The 16,757-nt window shown below is 40.4% G+C and overlaps 1 protein-coding gene across 3 annotated transcripts in view; it reads left to right on the top strand.

Annotated features, from left to right (window-relative positions):
* The first annotated feature begins 4,032 nt into the window (after positions 1-4,032).
* Positions 4,033-16,757, top strand: part of MRPL48 (mitochondrial ribosomal protein L48) — a 54,430-nt gene continuing 41,705 nt past the window's right edge. For 2 of the 3 annotated variants that reach the window (XM_034666360.1, XM_002915316.4), the window contains exons 1-2: positions 4,033-4,172; positions 13,393-13,445. In XM_034666360.1, coding sequence (XP_034522251.1) covers positions 4,152-4,172; positions 13,393-13,445 — 74 coding nt within the window. In that variant the 5' untranslated portion in view covers positions 4,033-4,151. Of the gene's footprint in view, positions 4,173-13,392; positions 13,446-16,210; positions 16,264-16,757 lie in introns of all 3 variants that reach the window. The other variant, XM_034666359.1, reaches the window with a different exon arrangement.

Genomic DNA, 16,757 nt, shown 5'->3' with positions numbered 1-16,757 from the left:
AGGGTTAAGGGCTACCTTTGGGGGACATAGATTTACCTACATAGTCCTTTGTAGCTCCTTGGAATTTCGTCATGGGAAAAATTGATAAAACAATAGGATAAGGGATTTAAAAAAAAATGATTGATTGATTGATTTATGGGAGAGTGAGAGCATGGGGAGGGGAGAGAGAGAGAGGGAGAGGGGCAGAAGGGGAGGGAGAGGGAGAATCTCCAGCAGATCCCCCACTGAGCAAGGAGCCTGATGTGTGCTGATCCTACAACCCCAAGATCATGACCTGAGCTGAAATCAAGAGTCAGACGCTCAACTTACTGAGCCACCCAGGTGCCCCAATAGGATAAGGGATCTTGACAGGGTTTCTGACAACAAAGCAAACTCCCTATCACTGAAGCCCCATTTATATTTACCAGGTTTTACATCTTTGCCTTGCTTAGAACAACAATAATAACATCAAAACAGTAGCAGCAATAATAATAACAGCAACAATAACAATAACTGCATATTTGTTATTTCATTTGATGTTGACTTTATGTGACCAGGTACTCCCTTCATACACAGAGTTTATGAGTATATCTCTGTAATTATAATTCATTATTGCTTTATAAGTGTTTATGACTTGGCTTCCCTACTGATCTCTATCAGCCATTTAAAAATTGTATATATTTAAGGTGTACAATATGATGATTTGATATACACATACATAGTGAAATGATTAATTATGGTTAAGCTAGTTAACATATCATTTCCTCATACAGTTATCTTCTGTGATGAGAGCACCTAAATTTACTCTCTTAGCATATTTCCAGTATTCAATACAGTATTATTAGCTGTAGTCATCATGCTGTACATTAGATCTCTAAGCTTAATTTATCCTGCATAACTGGAATTTTTTACCCTTTGACCAACACTTCCCCATTCTGCTCCCAACTCCCACTCAAATGCCTGGTAACCACCAATCTATACGCTGCTTCTATGAGTCCAACTATTTTATTTTATTTAAAAATTAAAAATTTTTAAAAATATTTTATTTATTTATTTGACAGAAAGAGAGCGCAAGCAGGGGGAGCAGCAGGCAGAGGGAGAAGCAGCCTCCTTGCTGAGCAAGGAGCCCAATGCGGAACTTGATCCCAGAACCCTGAGATCATGACCTGAACTGAAGGTAGATACTTAACGGACTGAGCCACCCAGGCACTTCTAAGTCCAGCTACTTTAAATTTCATGTATAAGTGAGGTGTCTGGGTGGCTCAGTTGGTTAAGCGTCTGATTTTGGCTCAGGTCACGATCTCAGGGTTGTGAGATGGCGCCCCTCGTGGAGCCTGCTTAAAATTATCTCTCTCCCTCTGCCCCTCCCCCCCAACTCATGCCCTCATTCCCTCTTTCTCTCTCTATATAATATCTATTTCTCTGTGCCTGTCTTATTTCATTTCGCATAATATCCTCCAGTTTTATCTATGGTGTCACAAATGACAGGATTTCCTTGTTTTTAAAGGCTGGTATAGGGGCGCCTGGGTGGCTCAGTTGGTTAAGCGTCTACCTTCGGCTCTGGTCGTGATCTTCCTGGGATCGAGCACCGAGATGGGCTCCCTGCTCAGCGGGAAGCCTGCTTCTCCCTCTCCCTCTGCCTGCTGCGCTCCCCCAACCCTATAAAGTAAATAATAAAAAAAAAAACTTAAAAAAAAAAATAAAGGCTTTGGGGCGCCTGGGTGGCACAGCGGTTAAGCGTCTGCCTTCGGCTCAGGGCGTGATCCCTGCGTTATGGGATCGAGCCCCACATCGGGCTCCTCTGCTGTGAGCCTGCTTCTTCCTCTCCCACTCCCCCTGCTTGAGTTCCCTCTCTCGCTGGCTGTCTCTATCTCTGTCGAATAAATAAAATCTTTAAAAAAAAAAAAAAGGCTGCCATAATATTCTATTATACATTTACTATTTATGCTGTTTTCCATTGCAGTGATAACAATTTATATTCCCACCAACAGTGTTCAAAGGTTTCCTTTTCTCCGCATCCTTGCCAAAACTTAGCTTTTGTCTTTTTTGATAATAGCCGTTCTAACAGGTGTGAGGTGATATCTCATTGTGGTTTTGTTTTCCATTTCCCTGATGACGAGCGATATTGAGCATCTTTTTATACATTGTTGGCCATTTGTGTGTCTTCTTTTGAGAAATGACTATTCAGGTCCTTTGCCCATTTTAAAAAGTTACTGACTTATAATCGACATACCATGATATATTAGTTTCAGGTGTACAACATATGGATTTGGCACTTCTATACATTACTCAGTGCTCATTATGGTAAGTGTAATCACCATCGGTCACCACACAAGGTTATTAGAATATTACTATGTTCCCTATGCTGTACATTTCATCTCTGATACTTATTTTATTTATTTTTTAAAGATTTTATTTTTCAGGGGCGCCTGGGTGGCACAGCGGTTAAGCGTCTGCCTTAGGCTCAGGGCGTGATACTGGCGTTATGGGATGGAGCCCCACATCAGGCTCCTCTGCTATGGGCCTGCTTCTTCCTCTCCCACTCCCCCTGCTTGTGTTCCCTCTGTCGCTGGCTGTCTCTATCTCTGTCAAATAAATAAATAAAAAAGCTTAAAAAAAAAAAGATTTTATTTTTCAGAGGGAAAGAGAGAGGTGGCAGGCAGAGGGAGAAGCAGGCTCCCTGCTGAACAAGGAACCAGATGCAGGACTCGGTCCCAGGACCCTGGGATCATGACCTGAGTGGAAGGCAGACACTTAACCGACTGAGCCACCCAGGTGACCTTCTGTGACTTATTTTATAACTTAAATTTGTACCTCTTAATTCCTTTCACCTATTTTGCCCATCCCCACCCACCTCCCCTCTGGACCACCAATTTGTTCTCCTTATTTATTTATTTATTTATTTATTAAATGATTTTTTATTATTATGTTAGTCACCATACAGTACATCCCCGGATTCCGATGTAAAGTTCGATGCTCCATTAGTTGCGTATAACACCTTGTTCTCCGTATTTAAGAGTCTGTTTTGTTTTTTAGATTCCACATATAAGTGAAATCATATGGTATTTGTATTTCTCTTTCTAATTTCACTTAGCATAATATCCTCTAGGTCCATCCACATTGTGGCAAATGCCTTTGCCCATCGAGTTACTTGTTTTCTTGCTATTGAGTTGAATTCCTTATATACTTAACCCCTTAACAGATGTATGGCTTGCAACTGTTTTCTCCCTTTCTGTAGGTTGTCTCTTCACTCTGTCGATTGTTTCCTTTTCTGCACAGAAGCTTTTTAGTTTGATGAAATTCTCTATGAGTTGCTTAAGGGCAGGGACATGTATTATTCATCTCTGTATTCCCAAGATTCAATCAAAGGACTGGTACAAAGTCATGCTAAGTAAATGGTTAATGTGCGTAAAGTAAGTAGATGAATGTGCAGTGACATTATTATCTCATGTGAGAAGGGGTGTGTCAGAGGGAAAACACTTTGCATAAACTAGACTGAGTTTGAAACTCAGCTCTGCTTCAGTTGGTTGGCCCCAGACCAGCTCTTAACCTCTCGGAATATCTTTATATGTAAAATCAAGTGATCATATTTCACTAACAGACTTGTGAGGAATAAATTAAGTGATGCTCTGAGCATAATGCATTGCCCATAATGGTAAGTCAATAGAAAGTAGTTATTATCAATTATCATGAGGCAATTGAATGTCAGAAAAGCTCACTTAGGGCCAATCCGCTTTTAAATCAAGGTTAGAAGTCAGATCTCCATGTCCTGTGTTAGCCACTGGAATGAATTAATCAGGATCTCAGTCTTTAAGCAACTCACAATCAAATATGTGAAAGAGACAGTAGCTAATAATACACAGTATGGTGGATGACATAGCAGAATCGTGTGCAAAGCATTGGGACAACACAAAGGTGGCAATTAATTCTGCCTGAAAGAACTGCAGTGAAGGTGACACTTAACCTGTAGCGAGGGCGGAGTCTGGAGAATTTTCGAGCTACTGGGTCTCAGAAGCTACCGGAACCAAGGTGCTGCGGGGACTGAGTGAGTCTCGGTCGCATATTGTTACTGGACACGTCGAGGCGTTCCGTCAGTGTTTTCAGACGCCCGGGGATCGCTGCAGGTTGGGCCGGTCTTCAGCTTACGCAGTTACCGGCCACAGCCGCAAAGGATGACCGGAGCTCTGGGAAAGGTAACGTAGGTTTCACGCACGCTGGGCGCGGCGGAGGTGGTGGGGAGAGTAGAGCTGGGAGGTGGCGGCCGGGCTATCACCGCCTCTGCCGACATCCGGGTATGAGACACCGGCGAGAACAAGGTTCTCCCGGCAGCACACGCGGCGCCTTGTAGTCAAAGGGTTGTGTTCCCTCCTCTTCTTCCCGGGCTCGCTCGGAGGCGCTTACCCGTGGGCCACGCCCCCTCTACCGGCCAGCCACCCTTTCCGCCCATTGGCCTGGAAAGAGAGGAGCCCCACAGTGGGAATCTCGGAACCAGGATCAATTCCGATAATCTGTGTGACCTTGAGCAGGTCATTTTATTTTTGCACTTCCGTAGTGTTTCTAAGTATACCGTTTGACTTGGTGACCTGATTGCGATGTGAGGCTACTTAGCGATAGGAAAAGGGTAATAAACTAAATTTTTACTTTTAAAACCTTATTTGAATGACTACAGTAAAACCGTCTGAATCATGATAAATGCATTCCTTAGTCTTCCCTTGCCCTCTTAACAGGTTTCAATTGTGTTCTTTTAGTTGTATAATGCTGCTTAGAATGATGACTTTTAGCAATTTACGTTAAAATTTTATTTTAGGCATTATTTGGAGAAATTTTATGTCCATTTTATGAGCATGATCTTTGCTGCTCATGGATCCACCAGTAGTTATCTTGGGGTGGTCCTTGAATGTCTTTAGGCTTGTTTCCTTAACGGCTCAAGCCTTACTTCTTTATGAAATAACTCACTAATATTCACCTTAAGCTAATTGTGAGAATTTGGCCAGATCTGGTGAAAGGATAATAGAAAAAAATCAGAAAGTTTCAAAATTCCACTGTTAAAGATTGTCAGACTGGTGACTCCACGCTCCTGCTCTATTTGCTTTGATTCTGAGGACTGCTGAAAGGGAGGCATAAGTTTTCAAGGAATACTGTTTCCTACCATTCTATACTACAGGAGAGCCCACGTAAACCTGTCATTAGGGCATCACCTAAATATAAAAGGGCAGATAGGGCATCTCCAAGTCTGATGTCCCTGCTACCTTCCAGATGCCTTTGATACTGATTTTACTCTTCCACTTTGCCCTACTGCTTTGGCCAGAGTCTCACTTGGAGTGCCCTCACCCTTCTCACCACTATCCAAATGTTCCATCCTTCAACACCCAGCTCAGGTCTCATCTTTTCCGTAAAAGACTACTCTGGCTAAAATGACTGTTTATTTTCTGAACTAGCTGGTATTATCTCTTGGCATCTAATCATATGTAGTCTTGTGACCATCTTTGTCTCGGCCTGTCTGGAAGTGTTAATACTTAACATTTATAAGAAAAACCCAGGGGATTTGCATCAGACCTGGGTTCTATATCTTGCTCTGTATATGACTTTATGTGGGTTATTTGACCTCTCTGTGCTTAAATTTCTTACCTGTAAAATGCAGACGATAATGCCCACCCCACAGAATCGTAAAGATCGTAGAAGGTGATGTAAATCAGAGTCCTTGTAAGGTGTGAAGGACTAGATATGTAGGAATATTGCTAATATTCTGCAGTTTATATACTGCTTTCATTTTCATAATTTATTTGATTTTCACAGGCACAACAAATGAGGAAATGGAAGCCACTGGCACAGTGCCTGGTATATAATAGGTTCTTAGATGTCCTACTGAATGCCTGAATTAATGAATGCTTTTTTTAATAGGTCAACAGCCATTTAAATGAGCCATAGAGCTGAGACTGGAGCCCATTGTTTCTACCTCTCCCAAGACCCCACTGCCTTTCCTTTTTTTGAGTATTTCACATCTCCCTAATTTGGTAATCTTGGTTTTCCTCGTCTGTGAAATGAAGAATGAAAACCTTCCTTGTTGACCTTCCAAGTTGCCAATCCTTCCTTTCCCTATACAGCCCATTACACTGATCTCACGTTGCAGTGTAATAAATAATTCCCTCATGTACCGTCTTCTCTACAAAGATTGGAGGGTAGGCAACTATATTTTCTTTATGTGCATACGTACCCAGCCTACGATGTACTTGGCCTAAAGTAGGTACCTGATAAATATTGAGTGACTAAGTGAACAAAAGTTAACATTACATGTAAGTACATACTGGAGCTGGGACTAGAACTTCAAACTCTTAGCTCAGTACTCTTTCCTTGGGAGCCCAAGAAGTTTTTACTTACAGTCCTCTCGCATTTTAGATGAGTGAAAAGCCCAGCTTTACTGGGATAAAACTGGGTGGAATCACATACTTCTTTGGCTCAGTGGAAGTAGTAAGTAGAAGCAGCGTTAAGACCATAACGCTGATATTCGTCAAACCCCAGAAAACATACGGATCAATCAAGATGGCAGGATGATGTCTATGGAAGTCAGAATGCAGCAGGGAATGAGTAATGACTCACCTGCTGAGTTACTTTGCACAGAAAATAGATGGTCCTGGAGTATCTAGCTTAGGTCTGGATGTCACTCACCCTGAGATTACTGTTCTTCCCTCAGGGATTACCATACCTCTGAACCACAGGATATAGTTAAGGGGAGGGGAGCTCAACTGTGGTTTAGAAATACAATTTAATCTGCAATAAAATCAGATACGAAAAGACTTTGTAATTATGTGTGCAATATACTTAACCTAATATTGGCCAGCATTAAAGGCAGGGAAGGCAACAAGGAGCCCCAGGAGGTAGGAGCTCCTGCCACTAGCCTTCATACCTTGGCCAGTACTTCCCCTCTCTGGAGTTAGAGCAGATCACAAAAGGTATGCCAGAAGGAGCAACCTTGGAGACTGATCTCAGAAAGATGTTTTCAAGTGAAGACATTGAAGGCTAACACGGAGCAGAGTTCATATGAACAAATAGCGGTGAGGACTGAAGCAAATGACAGGCCAACAGACATGAATTAGGAGGATGTAAGATGCGAAATTGGACACAAATTTGAGGGTGCCTAAAAGGGCAGAGAGTCCAAAAGCCCAGGAAAATGGCCAAGAACTTGGCTAGTTCCTGGTTACTATTAGATGTAGGTTCTGCAGGACAGGGATAGTTTACTATTTTGCTCATGGTTTTATCTTCAGCACCTGTCACACAAGGGTATATATTGTGTAATAAATTTGGAGCTGAATGATCACCACCATTATCATCACTGCCACCAGTTTGATCATTAATGATGTGCCTTGCACTTGCTAAGTCCTTTTCATATATTAACTAATATAATTGTATCAACAACTCTATAAGGTAAATATTTTTATAACCTCTTTAAAGATAAGGGGGGGGCACCTGGCTGGCTCAGTTGGTTGAGTGTCCGACTCTTGGTTTTGGCTCTGGTCATGATCTCGGGGTTGTGGGATCGAGCCCCACGTCAGGCTCTACACTTGGCGTGAGAGTCAGCTTGGGCTTCTCTCCCTCTCTCTCTGCCCCCACCCAGAGTAAATGAATAAATCTTAAAAAAAAAAAAAAGATAAGGAAGTGAGGTTTGGTGGGATAATTCAATCAGCAGATACTTACTGACTACCCACAGTGTGCCAGAGAGTATGGTAGATGTTGGGATGTAGCAGTTTCCTGTCTTTATGGAGCTTTATGGAGCTTGTATTTTTAGCCAAAGAGACTATAACTACTTAACTGATTGCGATGAATGCTACAAAAGAAATATTCTGAGTGCTATGTGAGTGTATAACAGCAGGACCCAAGTAAGTCTGAGCAGTAAGGAAAGTTTTCTTTCTTTTTTTTTTTTTAAGATTCTATTTATTTATTTGACAGAGAGAGAGACAGCCAGCTAGAGAGGGAACACAAGCAGGGGGAGTGGGAGAGGAAGAAGCAGGGTCCCAGCGGAGGAGCCTGATGTGGGGCTTGATCCCAGAACCCTGGGATCATGCCCTGAGCTGAAGGCAGACCCTTAATGACTGAGCCACCCAGGCGCCCCAGTGAGGAAAGTTTTCTTAAAGATGTTACGCAAATGACTAAGACTTAAAGAATGATAGAATTTAAACAGAGAGAGTATGTGCAAAGGCCCTGAAATGAGAACATATTTGAAGTTCCAGAGGTTCCAGAAGAAATTGGGAGGGAGAGAAGTGGTGGGGCTTGGATCAAGGGAGAGTGTGCAGAGAAATATGGGGATGAGACTTGGGGAGATGGTAGGTAATTGGACTTCACATTTTAGGTAACCACAGATATTTTGAAACAAGTTAGCCCTGGAGGAAGGTAGGATATAGGGCTTAACAAAGCTCAACTGTTGTCCAGAAATGTAATCCAGGAGTTGTGCTAGAAGGCCAGATATTTCTTTCTTTTCTTTCTTTTTTAAAGAATTGAGATATAATTTGCATACCATATTTACCCTTTGAAGATGGACAGTTTGGTGGGTTTTGGTATATTCACAAAGTTGTGCAGCTATCATCACTATCTAATTCCAGAACATTTTCTTTACTCCAAAAAGAAACCCTGTACCCATAAGCAGTCATTCCTCATTCACCCCTCTGCCCATCCCCACGTAACCATTAATCTGCTTTTTGTTGTTTGTTCTGCATTTCATGTAAATTAAGTGATATGTTTGTGAGGGCAAGTATTTCTTAAGTGACTTGCCAAAGATCATTACAACTATTAAAATGGAAGTTTTGATATTCAAACCCAGGTTTGTATGAGTCTGTAACCTGTGCTCCTAAGTGCCATAAAGACTCAGTGCAAAGACACACTTTGACAGTCAACATATTAAACATATTGAGAAGAGATTTGGCCAAAGGGAAAACTATTAACAAAAGCAATTTTGAAAGAACTTAGGAAAAGGTCAGCTAGAACACCACTGGCCAACTGTGTGCTTAGGCATATTAATTCACCTTTCCGAGCTTTGGTTTCCTCACAGTAAAATGGGGGTAGAAAAACCTACCTCAGGATGGTTGTGAGGATTAAAGGAAATGATTTTTGGCAGATAGCAGGTACTCAACAAATGATAGTATTATTGATGCTATTGTTATTAGCATATGATTTTCACTAATTGGTATTACTCTTTTGAGAGGTAGTGTGGTAGAATGGAAGACATGGGCTTTGGGTTCAGTCAGCCTTGGGTTTGAATTTTTGGCACCTCTTATCAAACCTATAACTTCGGGCAGTTTTCCTAAGCCTCTGTTTTTTCCTCTCTAAAATAGAGGCAGTTATCTCAATTATGCCTCTATCAGAGGATCGGTGTAAAGATGAACTGAAATAGTATGTGTAAAGTGATTAGCACAAAGGATGCACTCAATCAGTGATAGTAACTGCTATTTTAAATATTTGTTAACACACAAATGTACTCAATACTTACCAAACAGCTTTCAGTTGCATGCCTCATGGGCCCCTGACTCACTACTGTCTCCACTCACCTGGGGCTCAGGTGTGTGAACTAGTCATACATTAGAGATTTGGCCCCATGACTTCAGTCTTTGGTAGCTGTGCAGTCCCCCTGTTCTTGACTCCCGAGCTCATGGCACAAGTATTTTTGTAACCCATTGCAGCAGCTGTGTCCCCATTCATCCATTCATTCATTCATTCACTAGCATCCCCGCCCTCCTCTTCTGTTTGCTGCAGAGCTATAGCTACTCTTCATTTGCTGACTGGAAGGAGCGGGTATTTGTGGATATAGTCCCAAAATAGATTACTTTTGTTCTGATAAATAATGCCAAGCATTGCAGGGGAGAGGAAGCACATTTCCCAGAGCTGTAAGGGAGAGTTCGCACCACAATTTGAATGTCTTCCAGAAAGTTGTCAACCATTAAGCATGGCTTTTAGATAATTAAATCCTTTGCTTTTGTAGAGACTCAGAAATCTGAGTGATTAAGGTGGGGAAAAAAATTAGTGTCATCTAGATCTTTCTTCCTATTCAGTTCCTCTTCTTTATGAAGTGACCCACTTAAGAATATATTCTGGGGGTGCCTGGATGGCAGAGTTGGTTTTGGCTCAGACCCTCTCCCTCTGCCCTGCCCCCCACTCACATGCACACTCTCTCTATCTCAGATAAATAAATAAATCTTTTTTAAAAAATCGGGGCAAGGGAAGGGAACGTTTGAGCAAATTTAGGAAAAGTCTCCCAGAGAATGTGAGGTCATGAAGATTGGAAAGGATATGAGTAGATGGAAGGAAGGACAACATGCATAAACGATCCTAAAAACTGCAATTAAATCAAATACTAAAAGACATTATAATTATGTATGCAATATGCTTAACCTATGCCAGCATAAAAGGCAGTGAAGGCAACAAGGAGCCCCGGGGGGATGGAATTCCATCCACTGGCTATCATACCTTGGCCAGCACTTCCCTTCTAGGGAGTTCGAGCAGATGAGTCTAAGGTTCTTCCAGGTTCAAGATCTCTCAAACATGACAAAGAGAATAGAGATGAGTGAACAGAGTATATATATATATTTAAAGATTTATTTATTTATTTTAGAGAGAGCAAGCGGGTGTGTGGTGGGGGGAGGGGCAGAGGGAGAGGGAAAGAAAGAATCTCAATCAGATTCTGTGCTGAGTGCGGAGCCAGATGAAGGGCTTGATCTCACGACACTGAGATTGTGACCTGAGCCAAAACCAAGCGTTAGTTGCTTAACTGACTTGAGCCACACAGGTTCCCCCTTCCCGGGTTTCTTTCTTTCTTCTTTTTTTTTTTTTTAATTTTATTTATTTATTCGACAGAGATAGAGACAGCCAGCGAGAGAGGGAACACAAGCAGGGGGAGTGGGAGAGGAAGAAGCAGGCTCCCAGCGGAGGAGCCTGATGGGGGGCTCGATCGCATAACGCCGGGATCACGCCCTGAGCCAAAGGCAGACGCTTAACCGCTGTGCCACCCAGGCGCCCCAACCTGCCCGGTTTCTTAAGCACTAACACATTTGAGAGAGGGTGTAGAATAGTAGGAAAATTATGGACTTTGGAGTCAGTGAATCCTAAGATCCTATGCTAGTTTTGATAGTGGCTGTTTGACTTTGGGTAAATTTTTAATCTCCATTTCTTCAACTGTAAAATGGGATAATAATACTTATTTTGTAAGGGAATTATGATTTACGTACATGGTATGTACTCAACAAAATAGGTGTGGGTGCTTAATAAATGGTAGCCATGGTTAGCACTCATTCACTTTCTAATTATTTATTTATTTACAAAAACTAACGTTGGTTGAATGTCTACAATGTGCCTGAGAGGAATACAACACGACCCTTGCCCCTGAGGAGTTTAGCATAGTGGTGTATGGGAGATGTGAAGAGTTTCAGTGAATCTCCCTAAGTGCAAACTTTTGTGTATTCGTGCTTATATGTCTTTGTCTGGGGAGAATGTTCATGACTTTGAACAGATTCTTTGTGACTCCCCAAAAGCTAAGAACTTCTCCTGGCCATCTCCACCTGAATTTCCTGCCAGAGGTGCTTGTTACTCATACCACCTATTTTGACTTAAATCATATAATGCTTGTGGTAATTGCTTAGCTGTTTAATACAGATGTGTCTGTATCTCCAGCCATTCAAACTCCTGCAGGACAGGGATTGTGCTTGTATTTTTTAACAGCTTTATTGAGATACAATTCATATACCGTACAATTAACCCATTTAAGGTATACAGTTCAATGACTTTTAATAAGGTCAGAGTATGGGGCGCCTGGCTGGCTCAGTCAATAAAGTATGGGAGAGCATGTGACTCTTGATCTCAGGGTCATGTGTTCGAGCCCCACGTCGGGCTTAGAAATTACTTAAAATATATATAATATATATGTATATATACATATGACATATAATATATACATATAATACATATAATATATACATATACATATAATATATATGTACACACACTCAGTGTACATCCATCACTACAGTCAATTTTAGAACATTTTCATCACCCCAAAAGAAACTCCATATCCCTTAGTTGTCATCCCCACCAGCTCACACCCTCCAGCTCTAGGCAACCACTAATCTACTTTCTCTATAGATTTGCCTGTTCTGGGTTTTTCATATAAATGGAGTCATACAATATTTGGCTCTTTGTAACTGGCTTCTTTCACTTAGCATAATATTTTCAAAGTTTGTGTATATTGTTACATTTTGTTTTTATACTCCCTTTAATATTCAGCACAGCAGTTGGCATATAATAGCCTTTTTAAAAATAAAATTTATTTTAGAATAGTTTTAGAATTACAGGTAAGTTGCAAAGATAGTACAGAGAATTCCCATATACCTCACATCTAGTTTTCCCTATTATTATCTTACATTAGTATGGTATACTTTTCATAATTAATGAACTGATATTGATATATTATTATTAATTAAAGCCCATACTTTATTCATATTTCTTTCATTTTCTTAAATCTAATGTCATTTTTCTGTTCCAGGATTCCATCCAGGATATTCTATTACATTTAGTCATCATGTCTCCTTAGGCTTCTGTTGTCTGTGACAGTTCCTCAGACTTTCTTTTGTTTTTGTGTAATAGGATTTTAACAGATACGTGTTGAGGGATTTAAATTGTTACCCTGAGAGGACAGGATTTTCTCATCATGTTATGGGGCCTTAGGACATTTAGTATATATTATCTAGTTGCTTTATAAAAAGATCTCTATGTTGAACACTCCCTTAGTAAAGCTACACCATTGATGTTTTGAGTGGGTGCCAGAAAGGCAGAGTGAGTTTGAAAGAACGGGAGGGGGGAAACTTAGGAAGGGAAGGTGCCACTGCTACTGCCTCCTCTCATTATTGTTTTGTTGATATTGGTGTCATTATTATTATTGAGACACTGCGCTGTAACAGAGGGAGAGCCTTTGGAGTAAAACAATCCTTTTAGCCTCTTATATAATTTCTCAGAATATAAACTCTGTGGGCCTCAGTTGTCTCACCTGTAAAATTGTCTTGCAGTGTTTTGAGAATTAGGGAAGAGTTAAAGTCCCTTGCATGGTGCCTGTGCTTGGCAGATGCATAATTGTTGGTTGATATTAGGAAAAAAATAGATCACGTGCAAAAGGGAAGATAAGGTAAAAAAACAACAAAAAAAGCAGCATGGAAGAGGGACTTCTGTTTTTTAGCATTTTCTGTAGTGGGTGGAATAAGAACAAAGATGACCTTGGTTTGCCTACATGTTCAGTATTAACTGAAGGACGGCTTCTTTGCTGGACAAGAGCCTTTGGGTCTTTTTTGGTTTGTGTACTTTGGGTTTCTAGGCTCTTTTTGAAGAGGTGGTTGGAAGGCTATGAATAATTAAAATTGTCCTAACATGGCTATTTTGCTGTAGGTGCTGTGTCTGAGGAATGATACCATTTTTAAGCAAGTCTTTTCTCTATTAAGGTAAGCATATTAATAACGATGGTTAAATATAGCTAATATTTGCATTCTGCTAGGTCGTTCACCCAGCATTTTTCTTTCATCATCTCCACTTGCATGTCTACTAAGCATCTCAAGCATTAACTCCCCGCCATCTTGCTCTTTCTCCATTCTCAGTAAATGACAACTCCATTCATCTAGTTGCCCAGGCCAAAGTCCTTGGAGTCATCCTTAACACTGTTATTTCTCTGTCTACATCCAGTTCTTCAACAAATCCTCTCAGCTCTACTTTTGAAATATATACAGAATCAAACCATTTCTTAGCTCTAGTTTCAGCTCTCATGTTTTCTGTTTTGCTAAACTACTAGGGACTACTAACTCCTTCTAATCATTCTGCCTCCTAACTGATGCCCCTGCTTTTACTTTTCTCTTCTGTCCTTCACACTAAAACCTTATTTAAAAAAATTCTTTTAAAAAGATTTTACTTATTCATTTGAGACAGAGAAAGAGAGAGCAAGAGCACGAGCAGGGGAGGGGCAGAGGCAGAGGGAGAAGCAGACTCCTCGCTGAGCAGGGAGCCCAATGCAGGGCTCAATCCCAGGACCCTGGGTCACAGCTTGAGCCAAAAGCAAGCACTTAACTGACTGAGCCACCCAAGCGCCCCTGGAATATTTATTTTTATTTTATTTTATTTATTTATTTATTTATTTATTTATTTATTTATTTTTAAAGATTTTATTTATTTATTCGACAGAGATAGAGACAGCCAGCGAGAGAGGAAACACAAGCAGGGGGAGTGGGAGAGGAAGAAGCAGGCTCATAGTGGAGGAGCCTGATGTGGGGCTCAATCAGGACTCTGGGATCACGCCCTGAGCCGAAGGCAGATGCTTAACCGCTGTGCCACCCAGGCGCCCCTGGAATATTTATTTTTAAAACCAAGTTAGTTTATGTCATTTTCCTCTCAACTCTCCAGTGGTGTCCCATCTTACTCAGAATAAAATCTATAGGGCGCCTCTGTGGCTCAGTTGTTAAGCGTCTGCCTTCAGCNCAGGGATTGTGCTTGTATTTTTTAACAGCTTTATTGAGATACAATTCATATACCGTACAATTAACCCATTTAAGGTATACAGTTCAATGACTTTTAATAAGGTCAGAGTATGGGGCGCCTGGCTGGCTCAGTCAATAAAGTATGGGAGAGCATGTGACTCTTGATCTCAGGGTCATGTGTTCGAGCCCCACGTCGGGCTTAGAAATTACTTAAAATATATATAATATATATGTATATATACATATGACATATAATATATACATATAATACATATAATATATACATATACATATAATATATATGTACACACACTCAGTGTACATCCATCACTACAGTCAATTTTAGAACATTTTCATCACCCCAAAAGAAACTCCATATCCCTTAGTTGTCATCCCCACCAGCTCACACCCTCCAGCTCTAGGCAACCACTAATCTACTTTCTCTATAGATTTGCCTGTTCTGGGTTTTTCATATAAATGGAGTCATACAATATTTGGCTCTTTGTAACTGGCTTCTTTCACTTAGCATAATATTTTCAAAGTTTGTGTATATTGTTACATTTTGTTTTTATACTCCCTTTAATATTCAGCACAGCAGTTGGCATATAATAGCCTTTTTAAAAATAAAATTTATTTTAGAATAGTTTTAGAATTACAGGTAAGTTGCAAAGATAGTACAGAGAATTCCCATATACCTCACATCTAGTTTTCCCTATTATTATCTTACATTAGTATGGTATACTTTTCATAATTAATGAACTGATATTGATATATTATTATTAATTAAAGCCCATACTTTATTCATATTTCTTTCATTTTCTTAAATCTAATGTCATTTTTCTGTTCCAGGATTCCATCCAGGATATTCTATTACATTTAGTCATCATGTCTCCTTAGGCTTCTGTTGTCTGTGACAGTTCCTCAGACTTTCTTTTGTTTTTGTGTAATAGGATTTTAACAGATACGTGTTGAGGGATTTAAATTGTTACCCTGAGAGGACAGGATTTTCTCATCATGTTATGGGGCCTTAGGACATTTAGTATATATTATCTAGTTGCTTTATAAAAAGATCTCTATGTTGAACACTCCCTTAGTAAAGCTACACCATTGATGTTTTGAGTGGGTGCCAGAAAGGCAGAGTGAGTTTGAAAGAACGGGAGGGGGGAAACTTAGGAAGGGAAGGTGCCACTGCTACTGCCTCCTCTCATTATTGTTTTGTTGATATTGGTGTCATTATTATTATTGAGACACTGCGCTGTAACAGAGGGAGAGCCTTTGGAGTAAAACAATCCTTTTAGCCTCTTATATAATTTCTCAGAATATAAACTCTGTGGGCCTCAGTTGTCTCACCTGTAAAATTGTCTTGCAGTGTTTTGAGAATTAGGGAAGAGTTAAAGTCCCTTGCATGGTGCCTGTGCTTGGCAGATGCATAATTGTTGGTTGATATTAGGAAAAAAATAGATCACGTGCAAAAGGGAAGATAAGGTAAAAAAACAACAAAAAAAGCAGCATGGAAGAGGGACTTCTGTTTTTTAGCATTTTCTGTAGTGGGTGGAATAAGAACAAAGATGACCTTGGTTTGCCTACATGTTCAGTATTAACTGAAGGACGGCTTCTTTGCTGGACAAGAGCCTTTGGGTCTTTTTTGGTTTGTGTACTTTGGGTTTCTAGGCTCTTTTTGAAGAGGTGGTTGGAAGGCTATGAATAATTAAAATTGTCCTAACATGGCTATTTTGCTGTAGGTGCTGTGTCTGAGGAATGATACCATTTTTAAGCAAGTCTTTTCTCTATTAAGGTAAGCATATTAATAACGATGGTTAAATATAGCTAATATTTGCATTCTGCTAGGTCGTTCACCCAGCATTTTTCTTTCATCATCTCCACTTGCATGTCTACTAAGCATCTCAAGCATTAACTCCCCGCCATCTTGCTCTTTCTCCATTCTCAGTAAATGACAACTCCATTCATCTAGTTGCCCAGGCCAAAGTCCTTGGAGTCATCCTTAACACTGTTATTTCTCTGTCTACATCCAGTTCTTCAACAAATCCTCTCAGCTCTACTTTTGAAATATATACAGAATCAAACCATTTCTTAGCTCTAGTTTCAGCTCTCATGTTTTCTGTTTTGCTAAACTACTAGGGACTACTAACTCCTTCTAATCATTCTGCCTCCTAACTGATGCCCCTGCTTTTACTTTTCTCTTCTGTCCTTCACACTAAAACCTTATTTAAAAAAATTCTTTTAAAAAGATTTTACTTATTCATTTGAGACAGAGAAAGAGAGAGCAAG

Source organism: Ailuropoda melanoleuca, chromosome 8, assembly GCF_002007445.2.
Source record: "Ailuropoda melanoleuca isolate Jingjing chromosome 8, ASM200744v2, whole genome shotgun sequence".
Taxonomy (NCBI): domain Eukaryota; kingdom Metazoa; phylum Chordata; class Mammalia; order Carnivora; family Ursidae; genus Ailuropoda; species Ailuropoda melanoleuca.
This window is presented reverse-complemented; position numbering and strand designations above follow the sequence as displayed.